The sequence below is a fragment of the Xylaria bambusicola genome (genome assembly GCF_022495145.1).
Source record: "Xylaria bambusicola strain CBS 139988 unplaced genomic scaffold F5B22scaffold_22, whole genome shotgun sequence".
In the NCBI taxonomy this organism is placed as follows: domain Eukaryota; kingdom Fungi; phylum Ascomycota; class Sordariomycetes; order Xylariales; family Xylariaceae; genus Xylaria; species Xylaria bambusicola.
Genome location: NW_025953575.1, coordinates 312,958 through 328,244, shown reverse-complemented (window position 1 = coordinate 328,244; position 15,287 = coordinate 312,958). Strand labels below are relative to the sequence as shown.

The following is a 15,287-nucleotide window of genomic DNA, read 5'->3' as shown; positions in this document are numbered from 1 at the left end:
TAGGTCTATATTCAAGACTATGAGTTAATGGTTTCTGGTATGAAGCTTCAAATCGAATCACAACATTTCAGAGACAAGTGACCTGCACCCTGCAGCTATACCAAGCCCTCCACGTGGTTTCCTAGCTGGTAACTGCAAACAACAGCATTAATGAAGACCGGCGGATATCTTATTGCGGGGGCGACAGTGACGCTGATACAGGCGCATCGCTGACTACAACTGCTGCCACATCAGCTCCAGCACCTCGAACACAGTGTCGAGAATGACAGAGATACATTCTACATTGGTCGGCTGGACAAACCGTAACACAATGAATAAATGAGTTATCTATCACCGCAAATGGCGTTTCAGCGTAGAAATGACGAAGTGGGCGAGGTTGACTAGGTTACCATAGTAGCGTGCGTGGACACGTGCTGCAGGAGGGTCATATTCCAATTGTGGAGAGCACGTGTTTGAGCCTGCTAAAGGGCTAAGAGAAGGGTTACAAGAATATGCATAGTCTCAAGTTGTTTTGCTTATACGAATAGCGCCTAGTTGAAGGAATGTAACAGGTAAGAGGTCTATCGTACGAGGTGTTGAGGTAGCCACTAGTAAGCAAAGCGGCAAACTCCAATATCTGGAATTCGACTCTTCAAGTCATACCCCAGGACTTGGCGGTGAGAGCATACTTAGGAGTCCGAATTTCTTCAAGGATGCAATCCATGAATTTGCCATGAGGAAGGGTAGCAGCACAGTAGGGCATACCGGTAGTAGTACCCCAGGGCTAGTATGAATCTCCAATTTGAGATTGATGGCGCTAGATATTGGTCTGATATTAGTCTGACAGGGGTATGACAGGGGTTGGGTTGAGGAAACGAGATCGTCTACGCAATGAAAACTAAGCAAAACCTCCACGTCCCCAGATAACCGGTGCTTGTTCGGGTAGCTGATGTCATTGTCAGTATACTGGCTCGACTGGTAAATTTATTTAGTCTCTGCTCATAGAATAGTTACAATTTCTTGTATATGTAACTCTATGCATTACGACTCCAAGGCTCGCTCGCCGACATGATACTGCGCAACAAATAAGCATGTATAATTGCTATCCGGCCAGGTCATACCGGTACAGTAGCAAAATTCGCTGTGCTTTGAGTAGCAACCCTTATGTTTGTTTCATTGAGAGCCGGACAGTCAATTCGCCCGTCTTTCTTCCATAATTGCCCTCAAGGGAAGTGGCGCTTGATAGCAAATGGTTTAAGCATTGTCGGCGCGCAAAGGATTCTAAATTCCAATGCGGGATGCGTAACAGTTATACACCGACTTGGAATACAGATACCTACAGGATTGGAACTGAGGCGTTGCTGTTGCATTTGCCGGTAGAAGCCGAGTGCCGCCGTCGGCAAGCAGGGGTTAACCTGGTTGGAAGTGCGGAAGTGTTGTGGGATAAGCTAGTTGTGCTACGGCATCATTCCGCACACAGAGGATTCCCAGGCAAAAAGCTCCACGTTAGAATAAGACAAGTTAGTTCCGTTTCATTGGTACAAGTTCCTAGAAGATCGTGGCCACACAAAACCAAAGAGCTTTGCAGTGTTCCCATGACGTTCCGTTCGAAAGCCATCGTCTGGGAAGGATACAGTAATGATATCGGTACAATTGTTGGAAGAAAAAGCATTACAACACAAGCTTGGCTTTGGTGGCATGATCCGATTGGTAATACCTACTTAGTAGTAATACTGATTTGCCTTTCAACGGGCCACAATATGCCCCGTGCCGTGTCTGGAGGCACTTATCCGGGGACACCCTGCATGATAGGTGCCGCAAGTCGGGCCTGCTGCGTTGCTGCATATTGGGTGGGAATTACTACTGAGTTGCTCGAGGCAGAATTGAATATCTGGAATTCTCCCTTCGCTACAAAGGCGACGTTTCTCGCTTGCGTAAACTACCTCAGGTTAGGTAGATCCACAACGATCTATCTACTAGGTAGATTAGTGTAGCCTCCGGCTGAGATTTGACGGCCTCCTGTATCCCGTATCCCTGCACTAGCTCGTGGCACTTATGCGCCGTCCGTCTGTGTCACCAAAATTCCCGCAACGCCGCAACGGGGTCAGCCGAAGACATCGGCAACCTAGATAGTGTCCCGGTAGTCGCCATTCTTGAATGAGATGGCGCGCTTACCGTGGCCAATCATATTTCAATAGGGTGATGGCTGCCGTAGCGCAACCGACGATCTCTTCTGCCACATATGTACAGGAAATCTTGAAGACCGAAAAAGGCTAGGCTCGTGCTGCGTCGCGATTCGATGTATCGACCATAAGGACTACAAGATACCCGGTGCCTGTTGCATAGATATCTCTAATAATGGTCAGAGATGCTTGGGTCTGGAAGCGCAAATAGTTACGGACATCGATGTTGCAAAGAACAGTGTGCTGCGACTCGCCAACAATCACCCTCTTGCAAGACTGTCTCGATGATGCTCAGCTCCATAGAGAGTCCTGAGAACCATGAAAGCGGGGCCTGGTTGCATCACCAGGATCGAATCCCTATCCATTACATATGTATGAATCTCATTTTCCGCGGCCAGGTTATACGGACTTCACGAATCGCTATCCGGACTTCACCCTAAACCCAACATAGTAAGAATTGGGGCAATGTCCAGGACCCCCCTGTTTTCCCATATAAATTAGGATAGTTAAAGATAGGGAGTAAACGCTAGTAATGTTGACGGTTAGGGCGGGTCTACACAGGTGTGTATCTAAAAATAGGTAGCAATCCTACTAAAACAAAGATACTTTCCTATATTATTGCTAATTTCTTACAATAATATTTATACTTATACTTTTAATTAGGTACTTTATAAATAGCCTTTAAAAAGTAATTTATTTATATATCTTAATTAAAAATTACCCCTTTTGCTACTTAATTAGTTGGTTTTTGAAGTTAAAGATAACGCCTATTTGGGCTTAGCTGGGCGTACGAGGCTTGCCACTCTTTAATACTCTGAACAGGCCATTGTAAGGCTATCATAACCCCGTTTGGCAGCGGTATTGAGTGGATGTTTTTTTTAGTAGTGGGTTATTATGGGTTCTACTGGTCGATACAAAGGCTGTACTTCTAAAAAGGCTAAATTAGGTGTATTAAGGACCGTTGTGGGGGTATTAATACGTACCGGCCTAGCTTTTACTATGTTGGGTTTAGGGTGAAGTCCGGATAGCGATTCGTGAAGTCCGTATAACCTGGCCGCATTTTCCGCGTGCGGAAGCTAGGCCAAGCGCTGACTTGTTAGTCATAAGATGAGATGAAGGCTTGGCTTGGTTGGCTACACTACAAAGCACGGTCATTTATTTCGGAATCCGAATGTGGCTCCCTTGCTCTCCATCGTGGAAAGTCCTTGGGCACACTAGTGACTTTCGACTCATAAGCCATGTAACCAAGAATGGTACCACTACACAACCGCTAGTATACAGTACAGCGCTATGGTAGACTTTGTGTATCATATCATATCATATCATAACTTTTGCCACGGGCAAGAACGCGCAAATTCAAAGGCCTACCTATTTATTTTTAGGTAATTCCGTGTGAAGGTAGTCTCTTCTCGGATGTCAAAATCTGGAAACTTCAACTTTAAGTTGTTAGACACTGGCGATCAGGCAGAACACCTTCATGTGGTCCTTTCTCTGGCCGACGTGAAGTAGCTATCCTGTAAGCAGAAACGGCTACGAGACGTGCGGTTTTGCGTAAGGCTAGTTGAGGGGCTGAAGGGTTAAGGGGCTAGTTTACTAAAATTCCAATTAATTTGATCAATACTCAGAGGTTCAGAGTCTCATTCATAGTTTCTGAACCCTTAATCTTGAGGTGTTCGTACGCTAGTCTTGCTATTGGGTGAACCAGTGATCGACAGCACATCGCATCTTCAACATTACGTGCATAAGAATATGGGGGCCGGGGAAAAAGTGCCGGCCGCAGTTGTGCGGTGGATGGTGGTTGTGTAGTAAGTCATCAAGGCTAACAACACCATCAGTCACGACAATTCTGGAATGATTGGGAATAACGCAAATCTACCACTGCTATGTACCGCTGGTATGTAAGACGGCTGCTCTCTTCCCCCGATGGAGCAGAGCGTCATTGCATATAGTGTTTATACTCGAGAAACAAGGGGTATCTTTTGAACATCAACGTTGAGCTCTTACTTTCAACGACCAGGTTCTGTGTTCTCGATACCGCTACCTTAGCCTCCTTACACATATCGCATCAAAGAAACAGTCCACCATGAGCCCTCCTACAGCACCTCCGCAAGGGCAAGCTGGTATCTTGCCAGTAGCTATTGGCGGCCCAGAGCCCGTTGGGGAAACGCTGGCGATTCTCGGATGCGGTAAGACCTTGGGTTGCGGCGTCTGCGCACTCTGGACCCCAAGCTAACGTGAGCTTTACGTAGGTATTATGGGAACCGCGATACTTCTCGGGGTTCTCTCTGCCCAGAGTTCCCGCTCAAAATCAGATGGAGCAAACTTGCTGCCAAGTCGGTTTAGGGCTTGCGTAAGACGCCCTGAATCGGCGGAGAGCATTCGTGCCCAGTTACCGTCCCAAACACTAGAGTCTACCGTGGTTTTGCACACGAATGATAATGTTTCGGCTATTCGACAAGCTGATGTAGTGCTATTGGCCTGCCAACCTCATCTCTTTAAGCCTGTTCTCGAAGAGCCTGGTATGGCCGCCGCGCTTAAGGGCAAGCTGATTATGTCAGTGCTTGCAGGTGTAACCTCAGAGGATATCGAGGACCATCTTGAATCTGTCGCCGCTCGTGATGAACAGGCGAAGGACGCCTGCAATGGTGCGTTCTCTGTGGTCCGCGTCATGCCTAACATCGCCTGCGCCGTGCAAGCTTCCAGCACCGTGCTCGAGGTCCGACCCCCTCAACACCCACGACCTCTATCCGAGCACTTCGTAGCTACGGCTCATGCGATTTTCTCATGTGTTGGAGCCGTCCACAAGACCTCGCCCGATACATTCGCGATCGGTACTACGCTCAACGGATCTACCCCTGCCTTCTTTGCCATGGTTATCGACGGCTTGGTAGACGGAGCTGTGGCCCTCGGGCTCTCCCGCAAAGAGGCAACGCAGATGGCCGCTGCCACAATGAGCGGAACAGCCGATCTGATCCTAAAAGGTAAATCAACGCAGGACCTGCGTTATGAAGTGGCTTGCCCTGGCGGCTCTACGATACAAGGCATCCGGACGCTCGAGGAGGCACGTACCAGAGCCGTTTGGATGGATGCCATGCGGGCATCAACGTCAGAACAGAGTGGTCTGGGCGATGGGCTGAAAGTACAGCGGAAAGCAGCGTGAAAACGCTGGGTTATTTGGAATGGAGAATTGGGAGGGCAGAGTGCTGGTCAACTGAATCCACTCCGCAATTCGTATATATAGAATTGATGAATGAAATATTGTGTTAAAGAGAATATGTGTTAATTATTGCTGAGATATCACTCAGTGTTGTTACCTGCAACAATGACCGTGCTAGCTTCGCACCTGGGTCTTGATTTTGAATCGGAGTTATAATTTCGTGGCTTTTACCCAGACTGAACACTGCACATAAAGATACGAAGATACGATATTATTGTCACCAGTCGGTTAGAAAACAATGCAATCCTGAGCGTCGTCTGAAATCTCTTGAATTTCGTGCGTCTAGATCGGTGAAGCACTATAGATGACATGATTGCCATGCCGCCTTCGCGTGTTTCGATCCTTAAAATACACCTGCCGCTTTCTTCAAACTACCGAGTTGGGATTGTCGTCAAATTGAGAGAGACCTTCTTGCAAAGTTCGGAAGCGGACACCTGAGAAAAACTTCTCCCTGTGGGTGTGAACTTTGTCGGCGGGAATTCCGCAGGCCTGGCTGATGGACAACAGATAATAATCGGCCAGAATCATGGTATCTTCATCTTTAGCTGTCTTGATCATCTCCGCGACAGCATGTAATGAGACGTGTTCTATCGGATCATTAGGTCGGAACTTCTCTTTAATAATCTGGGTTGCATCGTTCCAGGAGCTACGCTCCCCTGACATGAACGTGTAAGGCTCCCATGATCCCTTGGGTGCCGCAACCAACGATGCTAGCGCCGTGGCAACATCGCGAGCCCAAGTGAAATCCACGGGCTCATTTCCAGTTCCCGGAATCACAATCTTGTTGCCCTCCCAATTTATAGGATGGAATCCGCTGATATCCTTGATGTATCGATTTTTAGTCGGCAGAAAATAATCTGCTAACCAACCGAGACAAACCAAGGTCCACTCGACATCCGTTTGATTCCGTAGCATCTCACGAATTGGCTCATGCGGGGCGTAATAGAAACCAGGCTGATCCGGATACGCTTCAATATTTACCGCAAATTCAGCGGGCATGAAACGTTTACATTTCGGGCTCTCCTGGCAAGCCAGGATGAGGGTTTTGTGGACATCGATGTATACTGATGAAAAGTCTGAGATTGTCGATATCAGAACCTCACAGTTGGCAAGCGGCGCCTTCAGAGACTGCAGTGTGTAATCCGTGATAGCCTGTGTGATGCCCTGACTCTCAAGCTGGGGTTTGTGACTTCGAGTTAGGACAACGACCTCATGGCCAGCCTTGAGAAACTCTTCACAGATATAGCGACCCAGGTCGCTGTAACCAGCAATTGCTACACGCATTTTGAGCTTCGAGATGAATGAAGAGGTAGCGAGGGCGATGATATAAGAGGAGGCAGGATATGAGCTGAATTAAAATATGCCTGGAACGCCAAGAGATTTGAGATACATGAAGGTACAATACAAAGTAGGTCGGATTGATCCCTAAGTACTTACGAGGACTGTGCCCCGAAAGAATACTACCTATTTTCCTATTACAGTAGCTCCTCAGAAAATAAGCGGATGAGACTAATGTACATGTAGTGGTCCCAGCTGCACTCGCCCAAACTCAACCAAATAGCATTCCCGCCGTTACCGGTCTGCGCCAAAGTGTATTGTAGTAAGCAAATGGAGATTATTTCTACGTGAGCTGGAACAGAGGCTCAGGTTTCTGTCACAGTCTCTCTACTGCATATAGCCCGCGCAATGTAGGAAACGTCGGCACGTGCTCCTTTGACTCACATACTACTGCCCATTTGATAGCACTCAACAGGGACGTTATGCAGAGTGTCCTGAGCCCTCAGGTATCGATTGATCTTTTGTCACGGATAACGTACGAGTCGAGATATTATTGAAATTTTATTTTATCATCTATGTTTCCCAAGTCTATTTTACCTAACTATTTTCGCCCTAGCCGCAGTAATACAATTCAAATATTTGTGTATATATTCCTCGTCAATCAATGGAGCGGGATAAACATCCAGCCCAAGAACATGTTTTCCAACGGGATTTCCCTTCATCAATGCACCCGCATTTTCATCGGTGTAGCCATCGATGATAGTGGTGATGCGAGCCAGTGAGCTCCTTGGATGGGCTGTCGCGTACTCGAGAGCTCGACGGTGCCACTCGCTAAAGGGAATAGTCGGGTTGCCCCCACTAGCGGCACCCATAACCTTGAAAAAGTAGTCGAATGTGGGTGCGTGTGGATTGACGAAGTCGTAGTCTTCACCAATTCGGTGTTGAGCCTCGGTCATGATGCTCGCAATGGTACCGCATAGATAATCAACCGGCAGCGCGGTGGATAGGTCGGCGTCTTTGAGCAAAGGAAAGGCACCCAAATCCAGGCTTCCATTGATAAGATTGTGTAAGAAGTCACCTTGGTCGAGGCGGAAATGACCATTAGTGGCTGAGGCGGCAACAAAGGGCAACCGGTAAGACGACGCCCTAGCACCACGGAAACGGGCTGCCACGATCATTCTCTCAGCCAGGTATTTCGAGGTACCATAGCCATACTCTCCATCATGCTCAGTGAGCCCATAGCCCAAATGAATGGGCAAGGTGGAGATGGTGGAGATAAAATGCACGGTCTTGCCCCGGCCTAAAGAGGCAAGACGTAGAACTTCGTGAGTGCCAAGAATGTTGGGGCCAACATAATCTTCCAATGGACGCATCCAGTCCACCAGAGCTCCTGAGTGAAGGATGGCATCAACTCTGTTGGCCAGGTCATCAAATACAACTTCGTCGAGACCAAGTAGAGGCTGAGCGAGATCGCCGACAACCGGGTTGAGCAGCGGCTCGTACTCGGACTTCCAGAGACTGTAATGCTCCAACATCTTCACCATCCGTTCTTGGGCCTGATCAAGGCCATCGGCGCGAACGAGGCAGTACACAGAGATGCCCCTTTTGAGAAACTCGTATATCATGAAAGCACCCACAAAGCCGGTTGAGCCTGTCACGAAAACAGCCTCCGGGGTGCTAGGAGCATGCTTAGATACGTTATTGAACTGGAATGTGGGATCAAGGACTCCCCTTCGGATTGCTGCCATGTTGACATAGGAAGCCACTGATGCCGTGGTGCCCGGCGTCTCAACATCAGCCTCTGACGCACTGGACGAGGTGCCGCTCACCATATCGCCTAGTATCAGGGATAGCAAGAACTCGCTAAGTGACTTCAGGTTCGAGTAAAGAAGGACAATGTTGGGGGGTAGTGTCAGTGACGTTAATGTTGCTAGATGGTTGCGGATCAAAACCGCAGTCAGGGAGTCAATACCCAGCTCCTTCATGGGTCGACTGACATCGACCTCATCAGCCTTGGTGTATCCCAAGGCCTTGCCTACGGTTTGTCGGACCATACGCAGCATAATGCCATCATGTTGGTCGGGGTGTGCGTCCACTAACATGTCACGTAGGCTGGCGGCTCGATTGGCCGACTCCTTAATCTTGGTTTGGTTGAGCATAGAACGTAGCAGGCTGGGGATACCGCCTTGTTCTTCATAGTAGCCCTTGAGACGCTCCAAATCAAGATCAGCAGCTACAGTAAGCTCGCGGCCCCGGCGGACAGACTCCTCGAATAGATTCAGGCCAGCTTCTGATTCAAGGGCCCCTAAACCAAGCTGCGAGAGGTGGGCACGAGTTGTTGAGTTGAGGGTGGTTGACATACCCTCTCCGGCCCATAGACCATAAGCCACCGACGTGGCCGGTAGGCCCTGACTATGTCGTAGGTATGCGAGCGCATCGATGAAGGAGTTAGCAGCGGCATAATTTGCTAGTCCTGGCAAGCCCAGAACACCAGAGATGGAGGAGAACATCATGAATACATCCAAATCCAAATCTTTGGTGAGTTGGTGCAGGTTCCATAGGCCATCTACTTTTGGAGCGAAAGTGGTGGCACACTTCTCAGGCGTCAAGGTCGACAAAACACCCGAGTCGGTTACACCAGCTGCGTGGATCACACCACGTAATGGTCGTTCGGCGGTAATTTGTTGTATGATGGATCCGAGACTGTCAAAGTCTGCGACGTCGCCGCCAACCACGGTGGCTTTGACGCCTAACTTTTCAAGTTCAGACACAAATGCGTCAGCGCCGGGGGATTCCATGCCGCGTCGCGATGTCAAAACCAAGTCACGAACTCCGTGGGAGTTCACCAACCTGCGGGCTACCCGGCCTCCAAGATCACCAAGCCCACCCGTCACCAAGACGGCGCCGTCGGTTCGCAGCAATGGCTGCTTAACTGGGTTTGATGCAACCGCAGTAGCCTGCTCCATGTGTGGCACAAGGGCCTGTCCCTGGCGTATAGCGATCTCCGTCTGGTCGCCCAGCATCAATGCTGACTCGAGAGTAGCTAAGTCCATCTGCTTGTCCAGATCGATCATGCGCAGACGCAACTCTGGATACTCAGTACGAGCGGTGCGAGCCAAACCCCATAGTGGTGCGGCCCCGATTCCGGCAGGCTGGTCACCAGCGGCAGCGCCGACAGCACAACGGGTAATCCACACCACTGGAGCAGCAAATCCAGCCCTTGTGGTCTCTTGTAGCTGGACCAATGCCTTTGCAGTGAGGTTATGCGCCGTCTGAACAACTTCCGCGCCAGACTCCCACAGCGAGAACAGGCCGTCAAGCTGGTGGGACTCATCTGGACCTGCAACAGGCACCAACCTGATACCTATGCTGCATAAGGCTTGTTTCACCTCTTCCGTCCAAGGCGTTTCCTCCGGCGGGCTGAGAATACCCCACAGACCATGAGCTCGGGTATTGTCTGTCGTGACTGGACGCCAGTTCATATCGAATAGCATTTTGTCCACTCCCTCTGTAGTTTTATCCACATCTGTACTCTTTGACGGGCTGCTAAACCAAGTGCCTCCGTTGGAAGGCTGATAAGTCTCCCGCTGGAAGGCATATGTGGGTAGTTCTACCCGCTGGCAGCCGAAAGGTTCAAAGTATGCCGCCCAGTCCACCGGAACGTGTCGCGAGTGCAACTCGGCAACGCTATTCAGGATGACCGAGGTATCATTGACGCCAGACTTCAGAGAAGGCAGCCAGAGCGCAGTGCTCAGCTGAGAAGCGTCCATCAGGCATGCTGCACCTAAGCCGCAAAGTACTGGACTGGGTCCAAGTTCGAGAAAGACGTTCGCTCCGCGACTCACCAGCTCTTGGAAGGCATCGGTGAAGCGGACAGCGTTGCGCGCCTGCTTAACCCAGTATCCAGCTTGTTCAAGCTCACCTGCCTCAGCCAGTTTGCCGGTCAAGCTGCTGATAATAGGAATCGTGGGTGGGCTGAACGTAACGGTTTGCAGTACAGCCATGAAGCCATCAAGCATGCCGGTCATATGGTGTGAGTGGAAAGCGTGGCTAGTATCAAGCGTCTTGGTCTTGTGGCCCCGGTCGGCAAAATCAAGTGTCACCGCCTCAACAGCATCGATATCTCCAGATATTACCGTCTGGAAAGGCGTATTGTAACCCGCAATCTCTACCTTATCGCCCTGGCCCAATCTTTCTATCGCCGCTGTAACCTCGGTGCTGTTTGCTCCTACAGACGCCATCTTACCCTTGCAAGAAAGAGCTTGCATTAAACGGCCGCGCATCATAACAAGTCGGCAAGCGTCGGGTAAAGCGAGTATTCCCGCAACATAAGCTGCTGCAAACTCACCAACGCTGTGCCCGAGTAGGAAAGCTGGCTTTACTCCCCAACTCTGCCACAGCCTCCAGAGCGATGCCTCTAGAGCGAACAAGGCAGGCTGGGCAAAATCGGCACGTTTCAACAAAGCGGCACTTGTGCTTCCTGGCTCGGCCCACATGATATCGAGAAGAGGCGACTCCAGTTCTGTAAACAGCGCGGCGATTTCGTCTAACGCTTCGCGGAATACTGGATAGACAGCGTATAGATCCTTACCCATCCCTGGTCGCTGGCTTCCTTGTCCCGTGAAGAGCATTCCCAGGCTTGCCTTGCAGGCTCCGGTTACATCGAGCGGCTCGCTAAATCCCGAGCTGACGGACGCCAACTTCTCCAGCATCTGTGCCTTGTCTCCTGCTGTTACTACCAATCGTCGATGAAAGTGTGTTCGAGATGTAGCTAGCGAATAGGACACGTCCCTCAGCTGGTCATCCGTTTCAACCCTGTTCTCAATGTGCAACCTAATTTTCTCAGCCTGTGCCCTGAGAGCAGAGTCGCTCTTGGCTGATAGCACGACCGGGAGAGCAGTTGGGAATGTAGGCAACTTGATGCTATCAGGCTCGTTCTTAACGATTTTAGGAGGCTCCTCAACAATTATGTGGGCGTTTGTACCCCCAATGCCAAATGCACTGACGCCAGCGCGGCGGGTTCGGGCACTATCAGGTAGCCATGGTTGGTTTTCTAGCACCAATTCGATGTTGGCATCTTTCCAGTTCACTGCCGTAGTAGGCTTGCTTATATGCAATGTTTTGGGAAGAGAATTATTTTTCATAGACATTATCACCTTCAACAAGCCGACAAGACCCGCGGCCGCTTGTGTGTGTCCGATGTTGGACTTGGCGGAGCCAAGTCGCAAAGGATCCGAGCTAAAACGCCCCGGCCCAAAGACTTCAGCCAGTGCGGTACCTTCGATAGGGTCGCCTAGCTTGGTGCCAGTGCCGTGAGCCTCGATGTAGTCGATATCGCCGGGCTTCATTGCGACGCGGGCCAAGGCAGTGCGGATTAGTTTCGACTGCCCCGGGCCGCTAGGCGCCGTTAAACCGGAGCTATGTCCACCGTGCATCACCGCAGTACCACGGAGCACTGCATGGATGTTGTCCCCATCCCGTTGGGCATCAGATAGGCGCTTCAGGACGACTAGGGCGGCTCCCTCGCTAAATCCAGTGCCGTTCGTGTCATCTGAGAAGGCTCTACAACGGCCATCTGGTGAGAGACCGCGGAGTCTGCTAAATTCAATATGTATGCCGGGATTGAGTAGAAGACTTGCACCTCCTACCACGGCCATATTACATTCGCCTTGGCGCAGAGCATTGCAGGCCAAGTGAGTGGCCACTAGAGATGCCGAACATGCGGTATCGACGGCTAGAGATGGTCCCTGTAGACCAAGAGTCCACGAGAGCCGACCAGCCAAGGTAGCGTTTGCGCTTCCTGTAATTGAGTATCCCTTGAGATCAGGGGGTGTATGATTCGTTGTTCCATTGTTGCTAACGCCAAGGAAGACACCTGTTGTAGAGCCGCTCAGCTGGTCCTTCGTATAGCCAGCTCGTTCAAAGACCTCCCAACACAACTCCATCAACAGGTGTTGCGTTGGGTCCATGGTCTGTGCCTCACGCGGTGAGATTCCAAAGAAGGAAGCATCATACGAGTAAACCGAGTCGAGGAAACCACCTCGGCGACAATATGAAGTCCCCTCGACATCAGGGTCTTCATTATATAGCTTATCAGCATCCCAACGATCTTTGGGGACATCAGTAACTGTCTCGCCACCGCTCTGCAGCAGCTGCCAGAAATCCTCTGGCGTATGCACACCGCCAGGTAGCCGACATGCCATGGATATGACAGCAATATCTTCATTGTCTGCAGCAAAGCCACTGCCTGCTGCATCAAATGTCTCCTCCTGGCTGTCTTTGCCTATACCAGCTAGATACCCGGCCAAAGCCTTGATGGTATAATGCTCAAACAGTTTAGGTGTTGGCACGTGTCTGCCCAACTGTTTCTCCAATAATGTTTGCATGCGGATGATGCGCACAGAGTCACCGCCTATATTGAAGAAGTTGTCCTCTGTACCAATGCTGGTGTGACCAAGGATGTCCGACCAGATGGCTAGTATTTGTTGCTCCAATTCGGAGGCGGGCTGCGTCAGGGTCTGGTTTTGGCTTTGGAGGACCTCGATTGGGTCGGGAAGAGCTTTGCGATCGATCTTTTCATTCGGCGATACAGGGAATGTATCCATTTGCACGAAGAATGACGGCATCATATATGGTGGGAGGTGCTCGGCAACCCATGGTCGCAGAATGCTCTCCAGTGAAGTCAGGTCATCTAATGGCGCATTGAGCACACAGTACGCCACTAGGCGGTCGTCACGACTGATGACAACAGCCTGGGAGACTTTGGGATGATTGACAAGAATTGCCTCGATGTCGCCAACGTCAATACGGTTACCTCGAATCTTAATTACTCCATCTATGCGCCCCAATACCTGAAGTTGTCCTGGTCCTATGAACTTTGCCAGGTCGCCAGTGCGAAAGAATTTGCCTCCGTGAAAGGGGTTCTCAAGAAACCGAGATTGTGTGAGCTCGAGTTGGTTTCGATAGCCGTTCGACACACTGGCACCGCCGATCCATACTTCACCCTCAGTGCCCATAGGCACGGGCGACATGTTGTCATCCAGTAAGTATATGCGGCCGTTGGCCACTGGGTTTCCGACCACAATGTCACCCTCCGTGACCCTTCCAACGCTTCCATAACCCGTCTCACATGGGCCGTATACGTTCCACACTGAATCGGCTGATGCAAGTAGGCGATCTGCAAGTTGACGAGAGAGTGGCTCGCCACCACATATGATTTTGGAAAGTCGTGGCTTCCCTTCCCATCCGGACTCTAAAAGCATTGTCCACGTTGCAGGTGTGGCTTGCAAGATGGTGACTTGATGGCAATCCATTAAGTCGATGAGCTCGCGTGGGTTTCTGACCGCGCTTGTGTTTGCAATGATCATTGTGGCACCGGATAATATTGGTAACAGCAACTCTAGAGCTGACATGTCGAAGGATATGGTTGTGATAGCAAGCAGTCGATCGTGCTCATTGCAGCCAGGCTCGTGCTTCCGCAGCGAGCCTAGATAGTTGGCAGCGGCTCCATGGCTAATCTCGACTCCTTTGGGGCGTCCAGTAGAGCCAGACGTATAAAGAGTATATGCCACGTTCTGAATTTGGATTTCGGTTTTAAGGTTGGTTGTATCAGTGACTGAACTGTCTCTCGCCTGGTCGACGCTCAAGCATATGTCTTTCCAGCGCTCCAGACCTTTACTCGGGCTGCCAGTGATGAGGATAAATTTAGGATTGGCATCTTCCACCATCTGGTTGATGCGTTCGGATGGGAATTTTGAGTCGATAGGGACATAAGCTGCTCCTAGCTTAAGCACAGCTACTATAACCACAACGAGATCGATGGAGCGGTCCACCGATAGGCCGACCAAATCACCACATCCTACACCTCGACCCGCAAGGCTCCTTGCCAGAATATTTGCAGCTGCATTGAGCTCTGAGTAGGACACCTCGGCGTCGTTGTGTATCAGGGCGGTGTTATCTGGAAAGGTATTTACAACATTCTCGAATAGTTGATCTAAACGATTCCCTATCAAAGAGATGTCATCTGTGGCATTGAAATCGTTAACTAGAGTGTGGTAGTCTTGTTCTGAGATGGCATTTGTCTCAGTTAGGTGAGACATCTTGATGGTATAGTGAAAGAGAATGATTAGTTACAAGACACCAGTTGATTGACCGCTAGTATCGTATGTCTCTCATGCGGGGGTTCGAAGATTTATACAATGTGAGGCATCAGGCAATTTCCAGAACGACATCTCTCTTTGCTAGAGATGTAATACGGTCACCGACCTTGCTGTTCTAACCTATTGGGCTGTATACCGAAAGAATCCGCGGGGCCAGAGTGTATGAATGTTGGACTACATAACCCAGACTTCCCAGTTGAGATAATGAATTGAACGAAATACAAATCAAAATCAAATTTGATAAATTCCGCGATGCTATGACTATCTGCCTGAGACCAGTATTATTGGATAATGCACCTAACTAGCTCTCTACTACGCACGGCCATGTGGTGATGTGGTGTTGAGGGACCCGTTCTACATGTGGCATCAACCCACAGCCTACCCACCTCGATCTCCTTGCGGACCACACGTCTAAACGAGGCTGAATTGCGGACTTGAAGCCTCTACCTTACATTAGCTCTTCTCGCGATG

General features: G+C 50.1%; 3 protein-coding genes across 3 annotated transcripts; 1 reads left to right on the top strand and 2 right to left on the bottom strand.

Annotated features, from left to right (window-relative positions):
- Window positions 1-3,779: 3,779 nt before the first annotated feature.
- Window positions 3,780-5,534, top strand: F5B22DRAFT_195278 (pyrroline-5-carboxylate reductase). The gene is made up of 2 exons (XM_047969547.1): window positions 3,780-4,348; window positions 4,412-5,534. Exons 1-2 carry the CDS (start codon window positions 4,246-4,248, stop codon window positions 5,320-5,322), a joined length of 1,014 nt encoding a protein of 337 aa, XP_047830576.1. The 5' UTR covers window positions 3,780-4,245; the 3' UTR covers window positions 5,323-5,534.
- Window positions 5,535-6,759, bottom strand: F5B22DRAFT_195269 (uncharacterized protein). The gene has a single exon (XM_047969546.1). The coding sequence runs from the start codon at window positions 6,661-6,663 to the stop codon at window positions 5,746-5,748; it is 918 nt and encodes a 305-aa protein (XP_047830575.1). The 5' UTR covers window positions 6,664-6,759; the 3' UTR covers window positions 5,535-5,745.
- A 273-nt stretch (window positions 6,760-7,032) lies between these two features.
- Window positions 7,033-15,047, bottom strand: F5B22DRAFT_607783 (polyketide synthase). The gene has a single exon (XM_047975030.1). The coding sequence runs from the start codon at window positions 14,754-14,756 to the stop codon at window positions 7,251-7,253; it is 7,506 nt and encodes a 2,501-aa protein (XP_047830574.1). The 5' UTR covers window positions 14,757-15,047; the 3' UTR covers window positions 7,033-7,250.
- Window positions 15,048-15,287: the final 240 nt, after the last annotated feature.

Coding starts and splice junctions, on each gene's coding strand:
- F5B22DRAFT_607783 (XM_047975030.1), bottom strand. CDS start 14,756: ATGTCTCACCTAACTGAGACAAATGCCATCTCAGAACAAGACTACCAC.
- F5B22DRAFT_195269 (XM_047969546.1), bottom strand. CDS start 6,663: ATGCGTGTAGCAATTGCTGGTTACAGCGACCTGGGTCGCTATATCTGT.
- F5B22DRAFT_195278 (XM_047969547.1), top strand. CDS start 4,246: ATGAGCCCTCCTACAGCACCTCCGCAAGGGCAAGCTGGTATCTTGCCA. Junction 4,349..4,411: donor GCTGGCGATTCTCGGATGCG/GTAAGACCTTGG, acceptor AGCTTTACGTAG/GTATTATGGGAACCGCGATA.